This window comes from Pocillopora damicornis, chromosome 8, assembly GCF_964200805.1.
Source record: "Pocillopora damicornis chromosome 8, jaPocDami1.2, whole genome shotgun sequence".
In the NCBI taxonomy this organism is placed as follows: domain Eukaryota; kingdom Metazoa; phylum Cnidaria; class Anthozoa; order Scleractinia; family Pocilloporidae; genus Pocillopora; species Pocillopora damicornis.
The window spans coordinates 16,504,840-16,523,234 of NC_142677.1; the positions used below are offsets into that span (position 1 = coordinate 16,504,840).

The 18,395-nt window shown below is 38.4% G+C and overlaps 2 protein-coding genes across 2 annotated transcripts; both read left to right on the forward strand.

The window, feature by feature from the left end:
• Positions 1 to 6,548: 6,548 nt before the first annotated feature.
• Positions 6,549 to 8,631, forward strand: LOC113678835 (adenosine receptor A3-like). Its single transcript, XM_089214004.1, has one exon. It carries the CDS (start codon positions 6,590 to 6,592, stop codon positions 7,523 to 7,525), a length of 936 nt encoding a protein of 311 aa, XP_089070130.1. The 5' UTR covers positions 6,549 to 6,589; the 3' UTR covers positions 7,526 to 8,631.
• A 7,641-nt stretch (positions 8,632 to 16,272) lies between these two features.
• On the forward strand, positions 16,273 to 16,995 carry LOC149041638 (uncharacterized). Its single transcript, XM_089180899.1, has one exon. It carries the CDS (start codon positions 16,273 to 16,275, stop codon positions 16,993 to 16,995), a length of 723 nt encoding a protein of 240 aa, XP_089037025.1.
• The last annotated feature ends 1,400 nt before the right edge of the window (positions 16,996 to 18,395 follow it).

An 18,395-nucleotide genomic window follows, 5' to 3' on the forward strand; every position in this document is an offset into this window, starting at 1 on the left:
TCCACAACTTTCCTGGCGATCTTGTGTAAAATATTTCCGGAAAACACAAAATGTGACGCCACAACCATGGATACAACCACACAACTGAAAACACCTATCAACCAATGGGAGCGCTTTTATAAGAGGCTACATGTAAGTATACTCTTCCAATCGCAAAAAGAAAAAAGGAGAGTATAAATGGACAGCGGTATGTTATCTTTTTTCTTTATTGACACAACTTATATCGATTAAAATCGAGACAAAGCCAGATTGGAGTTTAGGAAAAAGTGCCTCACGTAGAGTTTTTATTGTCTTGAAACTTGGCCAAATTGGAAACTTCTTGTCACTTTGTTCATGAGTGTTCTTGCATGACAGCCCTTAAAATAGCCGTGACTAAGACAGACCACGTGACCTTACTAGCTATCAAACAGGAGCGCGGGAAAAAACGATCATTTTTCATGTAAGTGTGCGCTGTTTAACCACATCATGTTACTTGTGATTTAGAGATCTGATTCAAAAATTTCCGCGGTAAATTTGCAATCGTCAATATCATGGCGAGCTTTCGAGGCTACTTTTTACCCAAAGAAAGAGACTGGAACGAGGATGAAGACGACTCCGAGGTGGAAAATGAAAGTGACGACAAGTACTTAGAATGTAAAGACATCTTAATACTACAAGTAGGAAATACCAGTTCTACCGCCCATCGAAGACCCCAGAAAAGCTTAAAGAACTGTATGGCCAGCTTCTGCCAAAGAGAGAAAAATTTGTGCGTGCCAGATTTGATCGAATGTTTACTTACCCTTGATGGATGGTTGAGATGATAGTGAATAAAAGATCTAATGGGCAGCAGAGCATTCCGTCCTACAGCATTCGATCGGACGACGGGGTCGATAAACTTTGATCTCGTTGTTTCTGACCAGGCATGCTGAATCAGTAATCAACATGCCTTTGCGATTTTGGACTTGATCGAAAAAAGAAATCTCACTGCGATGCTTGATAATCCGAGGAAAAACGTAGAGAAATTCGCGCGCAGCAGTAAAGTCAACGATGATATTGCCAACCAGATTCGGAAAAGTTTGACCTCCGCGGGTAAGTCTTACGATGATTGTTTATATTTCAATGATTGACCTCTGATTGATGAAATTTTTCTATTAGTGTGGCTTAATTCTTTAAGCAAAACAGACGATAAAGCGGCAAGAAAGCACTCAATAAGCAAATCAAACAACAATAGACCTCTTTCAAGTCCGTGGTGTGGTTTGTAGGGGTCTCACAAGTCTCCAACGAGAAATAACGTTTTGCCATTTGGTCTCAAGATCAGATCATATTTTTGGGCCGAAAGCCTTGGAAAGGTAATGAAGTTTGCAGTGCATGGTCTATGTCTTGAGGTTCTGGCATCTTTTTTTTAAACTCTGATTTGAAAAAAATATATATGTCTCAATCAGGAGCCCTCTTGTCTCAATATGTTCTTGGTGGCAACTTGAGGTAGATATGCTGCAATCTGAGAAAGATGCTCTTTTAAATTGGATCGCAAAATAAAAAGATTTTCTCTTACCAGGTTCAGGTTTAAAACACCTTAAAGGCCACTCTTAAGTACCCCCTTCCCCCCACCCCTCAGCTGAAATTGTAGCCTCATGAGAGTACAAAAGAAAATAAATTTGAGGGACATGATCTTTAGTGACACTAAGCCCTTGAAAAATATGAAAAAGGACACGAAAAATTAAATGAAAATAAGTAATCATATTTTGACCTGAAGATGAAATGCATAAAAAAAAATTCCTTGCAGGTGAGCTGCAATTTAAGAAATTTCAGAAAAGACTCTTGAAACAATTAAGGCTTTGATGGGATTTAAACCCACGCCTCCCAGATAGTTGATGGGTGCCACTACCAACTGAGCAATATGAAGCAGCCTACTTTAATTGGTTCTTTGTTCCTGTAAAGAAATCAAATCACAATAAATTAACAAGGTAATGTCTATTTAGATTTTTCAGATTTTGATGAAAATTTGTCTAAATGGTAGTTACGCATTGTCACCAAACTTTGTGAGGTTTTGTCGTGTTTATTTTTTATGTTGTTTTAAAGCTGATGACTGACATGGAAAACCTTTTTCTTTAGTTATCTTCTCAACCAATTACATGTGTTGTTTTCACCCCGTCCAATTATTTCACATGGAAGTATATGTATGTTTCTTTCGGGTACACTAACAGGCGACTAAATCGATACAAACGAACTTGTGTACCTTTTTGACTGAGACAATTTCAAAATATGTTATTACCGATTCTTTGTTAAAAAATAAAAATAATAAAGAATAGAACGTAAAAGAAAACATTTCGCCCTTCTAAGATGATCCTCCAAAGCCATAAATTGGAGATTCCTGGACGGTGGGTAGAGTAATTGTATCCAGCTTCGAACAACAAAACAAGCTAAACAGCTGTTGAATGTTTTTGATAAACGAAATTGATTGATTTCGATCGAGACAAAGCGACTTTGGAGTTAAGGAGAAAAAGGTATCGGTCGGGCATCAATAAAATCTTGAAAGATTGCCAAATTGGAGATTTTTCTTTTACATTGCACATAAATGTAATTTGTGATAATCGGTATTGACATAAATTAATATTTTGCCGACACGGAACAGAGAACTGGGTGCGAGCGTAGTGCGCGAAGGCTCATGAGTAGTATGTTTGTAAGAAGAGATCGTTGAGTAACTTGTGGCATTCTACGGTCAGCCTTGCCACTAGCATTTTCCCATAAGGTTTATTTTTATTGTGTAATTAGCCTGATATGATTTGTTTTCTTCATTCTCTTTATTGTTTATAGATCAACCTTAAAACCCCAAAGGTGGCGCCACTGCAGTTGGTCGGGGGTACACGGTCCCTATTTTCCTAACATGAGGTTTTTGGGGTTTACGTGTCCGGCTTTGGCGCATGTAGGACGTTACTTAATGTATCTCTTATCCACTTTGTTGTAAATTCATTGTCACAATTAAAATCTATCTTGGGCCTGGCTGACCAACGCGCCCATGCCTCAACTTTTGAGTGTGTTCGGTTGTGTAGTGAAGGCAAAATCTGTTCCATGTGTTAATTGAACAAAGAAGACATCATGATACGTGGATTAAAAACTGAATACTTCCAGTGGCTTTTTTCTCAATGGGTGTAATCGAAACAAGATTCATCAAACTGCCAGAGACGACGCGTGAGCTGGGACACTCATTAAACTTCAAAAGGGTAATGTTGCTCTAATGAAAAAGTACTCGGAAAACCAAACGCTTGTATTACCAATCATCCTTCACTCAGGGAGCTTCAAATCTACCGAGTTTGCAAACAGAAATGCTGTCCAATTCATCTGACGCATTAGATAGGTTGTGTTATGTTTATACTTATAGAAATGAGCATATGAGCATCTCATTTAGCTATTGGACAACTATGGCAACCAGTGTTTTTGCGTGTCTTCTTGCCCCCATGACAGTGACTGGGAATGCTTTCGTTTTGGCAGCAATTTGGAGAAACCCGGCGCTAAGGACTCCATCCCATGTGCTTCTTGCTGGATTGGCCTTCACGGACTTTTTCACAGGACTAATAAGTTTGCCACTTTTTGCTGCGTTCATGTCAGCACATTTAAGGGAAAGTAGTCTGAGATGCACTTTTAATCTGATTTCATATTGTGTTGGTAATTTTTTCGCCGCCTCGACGGTCGGTATCATAACGATGGCTGCTGCAGAAAGATGGCTGTGTATGAGCCGGAGGTCTCTTCTGACAGTACGCCGAGTTACCATTCTTTACATCATAATGGTGTGCTTGATAACTGCCTATGTAACTGTCTGTGTTTTCAGTTTTCGGTATCTATCAAAGGACATAGACAATTTGCTGAATGGAGTTTTTCTGACGGCAGCGGCGATTTGTATTCTGGTCATAGGAGTTTCGTATTACAAGGTGTTTGGAATAATTCGTCACCATCAAAAAGGAGTTCAAGCAAATCAAAATTCCATTGATATTTCAAAATACAGAAAATCTATATTCACCGTTCTGTATATATTTTCACTTTTTGTGATCAGTTACCTCCCCTATTTGGGTAACGCGTTGACCTTTTACGTTTTGCAAGAATTCGGGGACACGTTCGTATTATTCAACAGATTAACTACGATTATTGTTTATTCTTCATCGCTTTTAAGTCCTTTGCTTTATTGCTGGAGGATGAAGGAGATAAAGATGGGTGTAAAAAATTTAATGAGAAAGCTATTTTGTAAACAAGCAGCAGAGGATGAGGAATAACGCCATATTTTCAGTAGTAAGTTTCCCTTGACAAAAAAAACATAAACATACGCATACCTGCTAGAAAATTAATACATAAAGAGAGGACAAGATCATTACACAGAGAAGAAAGAAATTAAATAAGATCAATACTTAGAAAAGAAGGCGAATGGTAAGATTTGTTTTTACATGCTTTTGTCTTGTTTATAGGAAGTTTTTGCCTCGATTAGTTTACGGTCGTTTTTAGCCACTTGCTTGTTTTAGCAACTTGTTCGTGTTAATATCTTGGTAGTTTTAGTATTCTGGTTTTATCGACAATAAATCTCTGTAACCGTCACTTTGCTTCTCGTGATTGCGTCCCGAAAAATAGTCCCAAACACCTTGGTAGCCATACTCCCAAAGTAACGCGTCGCTTGAATTTTGTTCCAGTCGCCGCAAGCGTAACAGGGAAGTTTACTTTGACAAGTTTTGTTGTTAATTTTCTTTGTCAACCTGTATACCTAGCACTTTCTCCGCGGCAACTCGGCGCTTGCATGTTGGCAAAAGTTGCAATATTGCAAAAAAAAAAAAAGCCTTGAAAGTGTGATTGCTGAACCATGGAAAAAATTATTTGAAGGCACAAATATTTGCATAATGTTGGTATGTTTAATAATCATTTGACAATTATCGAGCTGCACTGAGATATCTCGAACCATTAGGGCCTATTTACATGGAGGTGGAACCCCAGGTAGGTGGGGTAACCCGTTTTTCCATATAATTTCTTATTTTATTTTGATCGCGTCTACATGATAGGTGGGGTGACCCACCTAGGCGGGTTGCCCGGTCTGCCAGGTAGGGTAACCCTGTCAGCCAGGGTGACAATTTAGGAAAAAGAAACAACCCTGCCACATCCTTGTACTGACAATGAAAGGTGCAGACAAGTCAACATTGCAACTGACTCTGTGCGTGGTATCTTAATAATGACCCTGGATGATCTCGATGATCATTATCTGCGAGATGCTATAATACTGATCTAAGGATTTTTCAGAGTATTTCTTTGTCTACCATTTCACACACCCTCTAGATATCAACTCAACCGGCAAAGTTTATTACTAGTCTACCGACTGCTTCCTAATTATGCGGAAGGTTGCTAACTTGATCGTGCGCGATCTGCCTGCATCCATCCACAACTTTCTTGGTCCTCTTCAGCAAATCCATGGTGCGTACTTCGCTTAGCAGAGTAGGGTTATAGTAAGGAGCTGGATTCTCCTCCAATTAATAATATACAATGATGTTTTCACATCTTTGAGGCAAAAGAGTTCAAAGTCTGGCTAAACAGTTCAAGGAATTGTTCAGTCTGTGTCAGAATCACTTTCGATGAAATGGAATTGTCGTTTGCGAGGTTTAACCATGTTTCTTTTTAATTTCGGCCTAGGATCGCTCGAGGTAAGTGTTAAGCCAGGTCGGCTCGTAATTTTTGATTTTCTTGTCAATTACCTTCTCTAAACACCACTTTTTCCAAACCGACAACCAAAAAGCAGTGCTTTTTACAATGTTTTCGTTGTTAGAACTGTCTTTCAGCTGTTTGGATAGTTTGATTTCTCACGGACTCACGGTGGTTTTTAACTTTGCTAGGAATATGGCTGTTGTGAATACAGTCAATTACATGTGTTGTTTTTACATCGTCCAATTATTTTACATGGGATTATACACTTAAAAGCAATTAAATCGACATAAACCAACTTGTGCACCTTTTTGACTGAAACAATTTCAAAATACCCCATTACCGATACTTTGCCAAAAATTAAAATAGTAAAGAATGGAACGTAAAAGAAAAAATTTCGCCCCTTTAAGATGATCCTTCAAAGCCGTAAATTGGAGATTCCAGGACGGTGGGTAGAGTAATTGTATTCTTCCAACAGCTGTGTAGCTGTGTAGAGTACTTGTATCCAGCTTCGAACAGGTAAACAAGCAGCTGTTGAATGTTTTTGATATACGAAATTCATTGATTTTGATCGAGACAAAGCGACTTTGGAGGTAAGGAGTAAAAGGCATCGGTCGGGCATCACTAAAATCTTGAAAGATTGCCAAATTGGAAAGTTTTTTTTTCTATTTTGAATATAACTGTTCCTTGTTTTAATTGAACAAAGAGGACATCATGATACATTGATTAAAAACTGAATGCCTCCAGTGCTTGTTTTTCAATAGATGTAATCGAAACAAGATTCATCAACTGAACTGCGAGAGACGACGCGTGGGTTAGGACACTCATTAAACTCCACAAGGGTAATGTTGCTCTAATAAAAAGTTTAACCTAAAATTAACGCTTGTATTACCAATAATTCTTCACTCAGGGAGCTTCAAATCACTCGAGTTTGCATACAGAAATGCTGTCCAATTCATCTGACGCATTAGATAGGTTTTGCTCTGTTTTTACCTATAGAAATATAAGCATCTCATTTAACTATTGGACAACTGTGGTAACCAGTGTTTTTGCGTTTCTTCTCGCTCCCATGACAGTGACAGGGAATGCTTTCGTTTTGGCAGCAATTTGGAGAAACCCGGCGCTAAGGACTCCATCCTATGTGCTTCTTGCTGGATTGGCCTTCCCGAATTTTTGCACAGGACTAATAAGTTTGCCACTTGCAGCTGTGTCCAACTTAGCACTGTTAAGGGAAAGCAGAATGACATGCACTCTTGTTCTGATTTCATATTGTGTAAGTCAGTTTTGCGCCTACTTGACGGTCGTTGTCATAGCGGTGGCTGCTGCAGAAAGATGGCTTTGCATGAGCCGGAGGTCTCTTCTTACAGTACGCCGAGTTACCATTCTTTACATCATAGTGGTGTTCTTAATAACCGCCTTTGTAACTGTCCGCGTTTTCAGTTTTGGGTATCTATCGAAGGACATAGACAATTTGCTGAATGGAGCTTTTTTGACAGCAGCAGCGATTTGTATTCTGGTTATGGCAGTTTCTTATTACAAGGTGTTTAGAATAATTCGTCACCATCAAAAAGGAGTTCAAGCAAATCATAGTTCCATCAATATTTCAAAATACAAAAAATCTATATTCACCGTTCTATATATACTTGTACTTTTTGTGATCAGTTACCTTCCCTATCTGGGTAACGCGTTAACCTTTTACGTTTTGCAAGATTTCGGAGACATGTTCCTAGCATGCGTCAAGTTTACTTCGATTATAATTTATGTTTCCTCGCTTTTAAATCCTTTGCTTTATTGCTGGAGGATTAAGGAGATAAAGATGGGTGTAAAAAGCTTAGTGAGAAAACTGTTTTGTAAACAAGCAGCAAAGAATGAGGAATAACGACATATTTTCACTAGTAAGTTTCCCTTGACAAGTTGTGCGTGGCAGAATAGGTAGAAGAAAACTATCAAAAACGAATACTGATGGTGTAAGTGACTTTTTAAGGACGTTTCCAAAGGAAATAGTAAAAGATTTTAGATTATTACTGCAGGAATGCTAAGGATACTAGCCGATTTTCTTGACTATTAACTACCATGAAAACGTTTTTCTCCTCAGTAACAATGTTTATTCATGTTGATTTGCCTATCTATCGTTCTTGAAAGCTGACCCTTAAGCGTCCTTTTTGCTTCCCAAGCGCGCATAAAAGGCAACCTTCTCGTTCTTTCTTCTGTTGTATTTAGTAATTCGAAGGATCCTGACGTTTGCTACATTTGTAACTTTTGAAACCTGGCGCAAGTGGGACCGATGTGGAAGTTTATTCTTTTATTTCGCTTGTGTTCAGTTTTCTTTTATTTTGATTAGATAAAGGTACTCGAAAATCTATTGTACAGTGTACCTTTTTAATTGCTTTCTGATGAGTAGCGAAAATCACGCTTAGCGTTTACGAGTGAACGCCCACCTTTTAGTTTGAGAACGCTTGGGCCATTGACTGTTTGCTTGAATCTCTTAACGTAGCTTTTTTTTTTGCCTTTTAGTTTTTTGTTGCGATTTGAGTTGTAATTGACCCTGTTTTTGACACACTGTTTATTAAGTAATGAAAGTTAACAAATGAAAGAGAGGTAACTGTACACCGCAAATAGCATAGCTAATCTGGGCGGTGTAGAGTTTTTGTATTACATAACATAAAATAATAAATATGAGAAAACATATACACATGCATATCTGCTAGAAAATTAATACATAAAGAGAGGATAAGATCATTACATACAAGAGAAAGAAATAAATTAGATCAATACTTAGAAAAGAAGGCGAATGGTTAGATTTGTTTTTACATGCTTTGATCTTATATTTAGGAAGTTTCCGCCTCCATTAATAGGAATTCGTTGCATTATTACTTCAGTTTACGGTCGTTTTTAGCCACTTGCTTTTTTTAGCTACTTGTTCGTCTTAATATCTTAGTAGTTTTAGTATTCTTGTTTTTATCGACAATAAATCTTTTTTAACCTTCACTTTGGTGCTAGTGATTGCGACCCGTACAGTAGTCCCAAACACCTTGGTAGCCATGTGCCCAGAGCGACGCCTCGCTTGAATTTTGTTTCAGTCGCCGCAAGCGTAACACGGAAGTTTACTTTAACAAGTTTTGTTGTTAATTTTCTTTGTCAACCTGTATACCTAACACTTTCTCCGTGGCAACTCGGCGCTTGCATGTTGGCAAAAGTTGCAATATTGCAAAAAACGACTTAAAAGTGTGATTGCTAAAGCATGGAAAAAATTATTTCAAGGCACAAATATTTGCATAACATTGGTATGTTTTATAATTGTTTGGTAATTATCGAGCTACACTGAGATATTTCGAACCGTTTATCGTACGTTACTTTTACTTCACCATCATATTGCCTTAAAATTGCTAGTGAGTTAGACATGTGATGAATGATAAAAGGATATAAATTGATGTTTTCAAACTGAATAGTGTTAAATCAGTAAGTGTATTGCGATTATTGCCAGTTGAAATGCTTTTCGTTCCCTAAAGCAGTCCTATGAATTTGATAGGAATGTCTCTTTCGCGCGGCTTGATTAAGCCTCGCAGGATTGAAAAAATTGTTATTGTTGTCTTCACCTACAGCATCACCTAATCAATTACCGGTAAGAAGGTGAGTAACTATGGAAAAGAAACAACCCTGCCACACCCTTGTACTGACAGTAAAAGGTGCAGACAGGTCAACACTGCAACTGACTCTGTGCGTGGTATCTTTAGAACGACCCTGAATGATCTTGATGATTATTATCTGCAAAGGGACAGCTGTATGTTATTTTTTCTTTATTGACGCAACTTATATTGATGTGACCTCGTTGTTTCTGACGCAGGCATGCTGAATCAGTAATCAACATGCCATTGCGATTTTGGACTTGATCGGAAACAGAAATCTCAATGCGATACTTGATAATCGGAGGAAAAATGTAGAGTAATTCGCACGCAGCAGTAAAATCAACGATGATATTGCCAACCAGATTCGGAAAAGTTTGACCTCCACGGGTAAGTCTTACGATGATTGTTTATATTTCAATGATTGAGCTCTGGTTTGATAAAAAAATTTTTATCAGCGTGGCTTAATTCTTTGAGCAAAACAGATGATAAAGCGACAAGAAAGCGCTCAATAAGCAAATCAAACAACAATAGACCTCTTTCAAGTCCGAGGTATGGGTTTTAGGGGTGTTACAAGTCTCCAACGAGAGATAACGTTTTGCCATTTGGTCTCAAGATCAGGTCATATTTTTGGGCCAAAAGCCTTGGAAATGTAATATAGTTTGCAGTGCATGGTCTATGTCTTGAGGTTCTGGCATTTTTTTCTTTTTAACTCTGATTTGATGTCTAAGAAAGATGCTCTTAAATTGGATCGCAAAATAAAAAGATTTTCTCTTTCCAGGTTCAGGTTTAAACACCTTATTGGCCACTCTTAAGTGCCCCCTTCCCCCCACCCCTCAGCTGAAATTGTAGCCTCATGAGAAGAAAAGAAAATCAATTTGAGGGACATGATTTCAAATGACACTAAGCCCTTGAAAAATATGGAAAAGGACATGAAAAATTAAGTGAAAATAAGTAATCATATTTTGACCTGAAGATGAAATACATACAAAGAAAAATTCCTTGCAGGTGAGCTGCAATTTAAGAAATTTCAGAAAAGACTCTTGAAACACTTGAGGCTTTGATGGGATTTAATCCCACGCCTCCCAGAAAGTTGATGGGTGCCACTACCAACTGAGCAATAAAGCAGCCTACTTTGCTTAGTTCTTTGTTCCTGTAAAGAAACCAAATCCCAATAAATTAAAAAAGGTAATGTCTATTTGGACTTATCAGATTTTATTACATAGTAAGTACAGTTATTTACGGTCGTTTTTAGCCACTTGCTTTTTTTAGCTACTTGTTCGTCTCAACATCTTGGTAGTTTTAGTATTCTGGTTTTATCGACAATAAATCTCTGTTAACTTACACTTTGGTTCTCGCGTTTGCGACCCGCACAATAGTCCCAAACACCTTGGTAGCCATACGCCAAAAGCGACGCCTCAATTGAATTTTATTTCAGTCGCCGCAAGCGTGATAAGGAAGTTTACATTAACAAATTTTGTTAATTTTATTCGTCAACCTGTATACCTAACACTTTCTCCGTGGTAACTCGGTATTTGCATGTTGGTAAAAGTTGCAATATTAAAAAAAAAAAAAAAAAGGCTTGAAAGTGTGATTGCTAAAGCATGGAAAAATTTTTTTAAGGCACAAATGTTTGCATAACATTGGTATGTTTAATAATAATTTGGTAGTTATCGAGCTGCATTGAGATATCTCGAGCCGTTTATTGTACATTACTTTTACTTCACAGTTAAACATCTGCTAAATGATAAAAGGAGATAAACTGATGTTTTTTAAATATTGTTAAATTAATATGTGTTTTACGATTATTGTCAGTTGAAATGATTTCGTTCCCAAAAGCAGTCCCATGAATTTGATAGGAATGTCTGCCACGTGGAAAAACTTCAACCAATCACGGCTTAGTCACTCGCGTTTTCTGATCAGTCGTTTTCGATTAATACAATTTTGCTCTGACGACAACACATCACAAAATGCGTCACAAATTTGAATGCCAAATAACATTTGCTGTTGAAAAGTCTAAGTATAGCGCCTTAGAAAAACGAACACAATGATTATTAATAGCGAACAAGTTATTACGTAATCGTCTGTGTTCGTGGCTTTCGTTTTTGCTTAGCTTAGTTTTGCGTCCTCGTATCTCTTGTTACCTTTGTTGATTAGTCATATATTGTGAGCAAGACCTTCTCCGGATCCCATGAAGTATTAGTAACAGAGTGTTAGAGTGCCTTCCGAAGGATCTCGATATTACTTTAATTTTTTGGTGTTTCGTCCGACCATAAGACTGAAGACTGAACAATACTCTAACAGTGAACCTTATTGGTTCCAAAATGTTCACGTGATTCTTGACGTTTTAGTTTACTGCCCAAATAGAAAACATTTTCCATACTCAAGAAAAACATTCTCCCGTTAATAAATTCTAGTACAGCCTGACTTCATTAAACGAACCGAAACGAAACCGAAAATAATGCAAACATCTTACATCTAAGCGAAAACAATTCTTTTTTTGTTCATTCTTAAACTAAAAGTTACAGCTATAGTCTGGCCCACAGATAGCTTTATCATTTCTTTATCTGTAGAGTGTTCAACAACTCCGCCCGGAGGTGCCACAGACTGAATTTCATCCCGTTGATTTTTACTAAGCCCATGGTCATTTCCAGTTCTTCACAAATAGCATTTCGACGAACAATTCCCCTTTGATTCTGCATAAACAGCATCAATCTGTTACCCAGCGAAGACTTTTTTTCCTCGGGAACATCTCTCTCGAGGTCCTTAGCACCAGACGAAGGTGAACTAGATGGTTCAGAGATCACGGGTTGCACAGACGTATACAGAGTCATTGCTTGATTGCAAATATCTTTCAGCCAGAGATCAACTTCTGTGTCTTCTACCATCACATCCCTCAATTGTGGCGTTGATTCCGTGTCACCACCAGATGAAATGAGCACCACTTCGCTGGGAAGACAACCTGGAGGGAGACAGACCTGCACATGACCTGGGTACACTATGTTGGGAGGAGTAAGATGTGAGGTAAGGCATGGCACATTTTCACAATTGTCAGGATGGTAATCTTTATCTTCAAAGGTCTGAACGGATGACGATGACTTCTTCTTTCCTTTCCATCTGCGCCGTTTAAACAATCGTTTAGATGACGAAAAGTTTTTGCAAGGGGGAGAGACATCTCCTTCCATATCAAAAGGCTCTACTATCAGTTCAGGCTCGTTGCGCGGAAAATTCACTTTTTTGCTGTTTTTCTGTTGGCACAGGGTGATTCACTTCCCTTTGGTGATGAAAAATCATTTGGCATTGGGTGATCTGCTAAATGGCTTTCCTCATATTCTGCCCATGCAAAAATAGGCTCGATTTTTCGTCTGCTGTTATTTGCCATGACTTGTCTGAATCGGGGCTTAGCAAGACTGGCAATGAGTAGTTTAAAAACAATCGTTTTGTTCAAAACAAGCAAAGGTAATTAGAGCTTAAGAAACAAGATGCATATGATTATTTGTTTTGATACTTATTTCATTAGTCACGACTGAATCGAACCCAATATTCCAGGTCTGTTTGCGTGTGATTTAGTTTGAAACAGTGTGACTGAAATTACTGACATGCAACAAAGTGGATTTTACGTTTGCATTTTACACGAAATGGTCAGGTCATTGTGACTGTATGAGGCCGTTCTTGGTTTCAATTGCACGAAAAATATTGTTTTGCCCTTCAATAGAGGTAACCTAATTGCAAAACGGCTTTCAGTCTGGAAACTATCGTTATGAACCGTTAATTGAGGTGAATGAACGTATCGTGGCCGCTAATTTACTGAATTATCGGGAAACCTTAAATGACTGCGCCCTAAGGATGGCAATGGTGCGTTATTACGTAATCTGGAAAAATAACATCGATTTATTTGCGGAATTGCCTTCTCTGACTGTCAGAAGTGACCACTAAGTAACTTCTCCTTCGAAAAAGCAGACTTGTGCGATGGCGTGTGTTTGAAAGAACTTTTCCATCTGAACTCAGAAAGAATTTGTTTGATTTCAGACGGAAAGTGTCTGAAATGGGACGGAAATCGATTAAATGGAAATCGCACAGAAACTACCAAATCGGAAGAAATGGTCGGAAACGTCCAAAATCAAATAAAAGCGCCCTGTATCGTAATGAAGCGTACAAAATCTGCAAGTACCGTCCACCATTGGGCGTAAACGATGACAATGAGCTATTTTGCCTCCACTACTCAACCGGGCACGCAAAGTGTTGATATCTGGGTAAGTGTGAGGGATATACAATAAATATTGCTATTTTTCAGGCGGTTAATTTAAACACTGAAACAAAAACAATAAGACCTTAGGAAACAACATGATAATTTGTATTAATACTTTTTTTATTGGTCGCCACCGAATCGAACGCAATATTCTAGGTCTTTTCGCGTGTGATTTAGTTTGAAACAGTGTGACTGAAATTATATGCAACAAAGTGGATTTTACGTTTGCACTTACACGAAATGGTTAGGTCATTGTAACTTTGTGTGGGTGTTCTTGGTTTCAATTGCTAGAAAAATATTGTTTTGCAATTTCCCTTCGATAAAGGTAACCTATTTGCAAATAGGCTTTTAGTTTGGAACTATTGATATGAACCGGTAATTGGGGTAAATGAATGTATCTTGGCCGCCAATTTAATGTATTACCGGGAAACCTTAAGTGACTGAGGCCTAATGATGGTGATGGTGCGTTATACGTAATCTGGAAAAATAACATCGATTTTATTTGGGCATTTGCGGAATTAGTCTTCTCTGACTGTTAGAAGTGACACTAAGTAACTTCTCCTTCGAAAAAGCAGACTTGTGCGATGGCGTGTGGTTATAAGAACTTTTCCATCTGAACTTAAGGTGCGCTCCTTTGGGAGGATCCGGATTAGGATTTGTGATCCAAGATCACACTGATCACGTTGCATCAAAGGAACGGAGCTTTAGCTCATCAGATCAGTTACCATCACAGCAGGCGTGAAATTGTAGAGCGCGTCAGCGGAATCGCGCGCTGAATTGAAAAACCAAAAAAAGATGGCCGTCGCGGATAGACTCAACCGGGTGCGCAAAGTGTTGATATCTGGGTAAGTGTGAGGGATATACAATAAATATTGTTATTTTTTCAGGAAGATATTAAATAGCGCATCTATCCAGATTTAATTCAGAACCTACCCTATTTGATGTGAAAAGAGTGGGACGGTTTGGCAGCAATTCTCTTCCTTTCCTTTTTCAGACACTTGTTGACTACTGAGTCTCAGCGTTAAGAGAACATGACTTCTCTTGACGAGTTGATAGCACGTGCAGAGGTCACCGAAGCAGATTTTGTCTCAGCTAGGAAAGAAGTACCCTTCGATTCGCTGAAAGGCAAACGGATGGCACGGCGCTTAGAAAAAAGCAAGTCGATCATTCAAACATTGAAAAGTGCCGCACAAGCTCCAAGCTGTCCACAAATGTTCATAATGATCTATAACGCCGGGAATACTCAACTGCCACAAAATTTTATGCGAACGCATTAAGAACGTACCGACCCACACATTGTACTGACGCAGGGGTCCTAGACGCGGGAACACTATTTCGTCAAGAAAGATACCTGAAATCATCAATGATTAGCCATTCCGTGATTACTTAAATTTAAGGATTGATAACAGTGATTGAAAGGTACTTTAAGACACTTTGCAGTTCACTACCTAGTTTTTTCCATGAGAAACGATAGAAGCAGGTGAAGTTTTTAATCGAATGTTGAAGGTTATCCGAGATTTAGTTGGTTTTGCCTAATCACTGCGGCAATTAGTAATTAAAGCCGGCTTTAAGCGTTTTCTTGAATGAATTTCTGCAATTCGCGCCGTCCTTTTGGATTTTACATAACAGTTTGTAATGTGAATAGTTTGATTTCTCATGGATTTACTGTGGTTTTTAGCTTTGCTAGGAATATGACTGTTCTTAATACCTTTTATTAAATTTGGCTAGATTATTTATTAAAGCGAGTCTATGTTTAGTCTTATACTGACGCGGTCAGACTTTGCCCCTTTACACTCATCCTTTTCATTAGAAAAAAAAAAAAAAAGAAGAAGAAGAAGAAGAAGCTAACTCAATACAGGAAAGGAAAAGAAACAAAGCGAACGAATGCACCCTTGGGAACACCTAAAGTAAAACTTTTCCTCCAACATGTCTAGTGAGGGGGACGAAAACTGCCAACACTTAGTGCAGACAGAAAAAAGTGCACACCATGCTGTTTCTTCCAATTGAAAATAAGTAAAGCTGTCTGTGCTCGGAAGAGTCAGGTTGAAATCAATTCAGTGCGAAGTTTGCTTTGTTTTACATGTGTTGTTTTAACCCCGTCCAATTATTTCACATGAGATTATATATATATTTCTTTTGGGTACACTGAAGAGCGACTAAATCGATACAAACGACTGAAACAATTTCAAAATATCTTACCACCGATACTTTGTTAAAAAATAAAAATAACAAAGAATAGAACGTAAAAGAAAACATTTCGCCCCTTTAAGATGATTCTGCAAAGCCATAAATTGGAGATTCCAGGACGGTGGGTAGGGAAATTGTATTCTTCCAACAGCTACACAGCTATTGAATGTTGTTGATATACGAAATTGATTGATTTCGATCGAGACAAAGCGACCTTGGAGTTAAGGAGAAAAAGGCATCAGTCAGGCATCAGTAAAATCTTAAAAGATTGCCCAATTGGAGATTTTTTTCTACATTGCATATAACTCTTCCTTGTTTTAACTGAACAAATAGGACATTGTGATACGTAGGTTAAAAACTGAATACTTCCAGTGGTTATTTTTCAATAGATGTAATCGTAACAAGATTATCAAGGACACAAGAGACGACGCGTGAGCTGGGACACTCATTAAACTCCAAAAGGGTTATATTGCTTTAATGAAAAAATTTACTCGGAAAACCAAACGCTTCTATTACCAATCATCCTTCACCCAAGGAGCTTCAAATCTCCCGAGTTTGCAAACAGAAATGCTGTCCAATTCATCTGACGCATTAGATAGTTTGTGTTATGTTTATACTTATAGAAATGTCAGCATCTCATCTAACTATTGGACGACTGTGGTAACCAGTGTTTTTGCGTTTCTTCTCGCTCCCATGACAGCGACTGGGAATGCTTTCGTTTTGGCAGCAATTTGGGGAAACCCGGCGCTAAGGACTCCATCCCATGTGCTTCTTGCTGGATTGGCCTTCACGGATTTTTGCACGGAACTAATAAGTTTGCCAGTTATGGCTGCGTCCAAGTTAGCACATTTATGGGAAAGCAGTCTGACATGCACACTTGTTCTGATTTCATTTAGTGTTAGTCATTTTTTCACCTGCTTGACAGTCGCTGTCATAGCGATGGCTGCTGCAGAAAGATGGCTTTGCATGAGCCGGAGGTCTCTTCTTACAGTACGCCGAGTTATTATTCTTTACATCATAATCGTGTCCTTGATAACTGCCTTTGTAACTGTCCGCGTTTTCAGTTTTTGGTATCTATCGAAGGACATAGACAATTTGCTGAATGGAGCTTTTTTGACGGCGGCGGCAATTTTTATTCTGGTCATGGCAGTTTCTTATTACAAGGTGTTTAGAATAATTCGTCACCATCAAAAAGGAGTTCGAGCAAATCAAAATTCCATTAATATTGCAAAATACAGAAAATCCATATTCACTGTTCTATATATACTTGCGCTTTTTGTGATCAGTTAACCTTTTACGTTTTGCAAGAATTCGGAGACATGTTCCTAACATGCTCCAATTTTTTACTTCGATCATTGTTTATTCTTCTTCGCTTTAAATCCTTTGCTTTATTGCAGGAAGATGAAGGAGATAAAGATGGGTGTAAAAAGCTTGGTATGAAAAATATTTTGTAAACCAGCAGCAGAGAAGGAGGAATAACGTCATATTTTCACTAGTAAGTTTCCCTTGACAAGTATTTGACCGTGCGAGATCTGCCTGCATCCGTCCACAACTTTCCTGATCCTCTCCAGCAAATCCATGGTGCGTACTTCGCTTAGCAGAGTAAGGTCAGTAAGGAGCTGAATTCTCCTCCAATTATGGCAGTTACGATGATCCCCTTTCCTTTAACTTAGACGTTATTTACGAAAGACGATGGATTCTTGTCTTTTTATCGGTGTGCCATTGTTTTGCTCAGTGATGCTTGGCAATGCTCAGTGATTGGCCGAGAAACTTCGCGCCAAATTGACAGTCTGTCACGTGGAAAAACTTCAACCAATCACGGCTTAGTCACTCGCGTTTTCTGATCAGTCGTTATCGACTAATACAATTTTGCTCTGACGACAACACATCACAAAATGCGTTGTAAATTTGAATGCCAAATAACATTTGCTGTTGAAAAGTCCAAGTGTAGCGCCCTAGAAAAACGAACACAATGATTATTAATTGCAAACAAGTTATTACGTAACCGTCTTTGTTCGTGGCTTTCGTTTTTGCTTAGCTTAGTTTTGCGTCCTCGTATCTCTTGTTACCTTTGTTGATTAGTCATATATTGTGAGCAAGACCTTCTCAGGATCCCATGAAGTATTAGTAACAGAGTGTTAGAGGGCCTTCCGAAGGATCTCGATATTACTTTAATTTTTTGGTGTTTCGTCCGACCATAAGACTGAAGACTGAACAATACTCTAGCAGTGAACCTAATTGGTTCCAAAATGTTCACGTGATTCTTGACGTTTTAGTTTACTGCCCAAATAGAAAACATTTTCCATACTCAAGAAAAACATTCTCCCGTTAATAATTCTAGTACAGCCTGACTTCATTAAAACGAACCGAAACGAAACTGAAAATAGTGCAAACATCTTACATCTAAGCGAAAACAATTCTTTTTTTGTTTATTCTTAAACTAAAAGTTACAGCTATAGTCTGGCCCACAGATAGCTTTATCATTTCTTTATCTGTAGAGTGTTCAACAACTCCGCCCGGAGGTGCCACAAACTGAATTTCATCCCGTTGATTTTTACCAAGCCCGTGGTCATTTCCAGTTCTTCACAAATAGCATTTCGGCGAACAATTTCCTTTTGATTCTGGATAAACAGCATCAGTCTACTACCCAGAGAAGACTTTTTTTCCTCGGGAACATCTCTCTCGAGGTC

Bases quoted from the DNA above. Each gene is read 5' to 3' on its own strand.
- LOC113678835 (XM_089214004.1), top strand. From the start codon at position 6,590: ATGCTGTCCAATTCATCTGACGCATTAGATAGGTTTTGCTCTGTTTTT.
- LOC149041638 (XM_089180899.1), top strand. From the start codon at position 16,273: ATGCTGTCCAATTCATCTGACGCATTAGATAGTTTGTGTTATGTTTAT.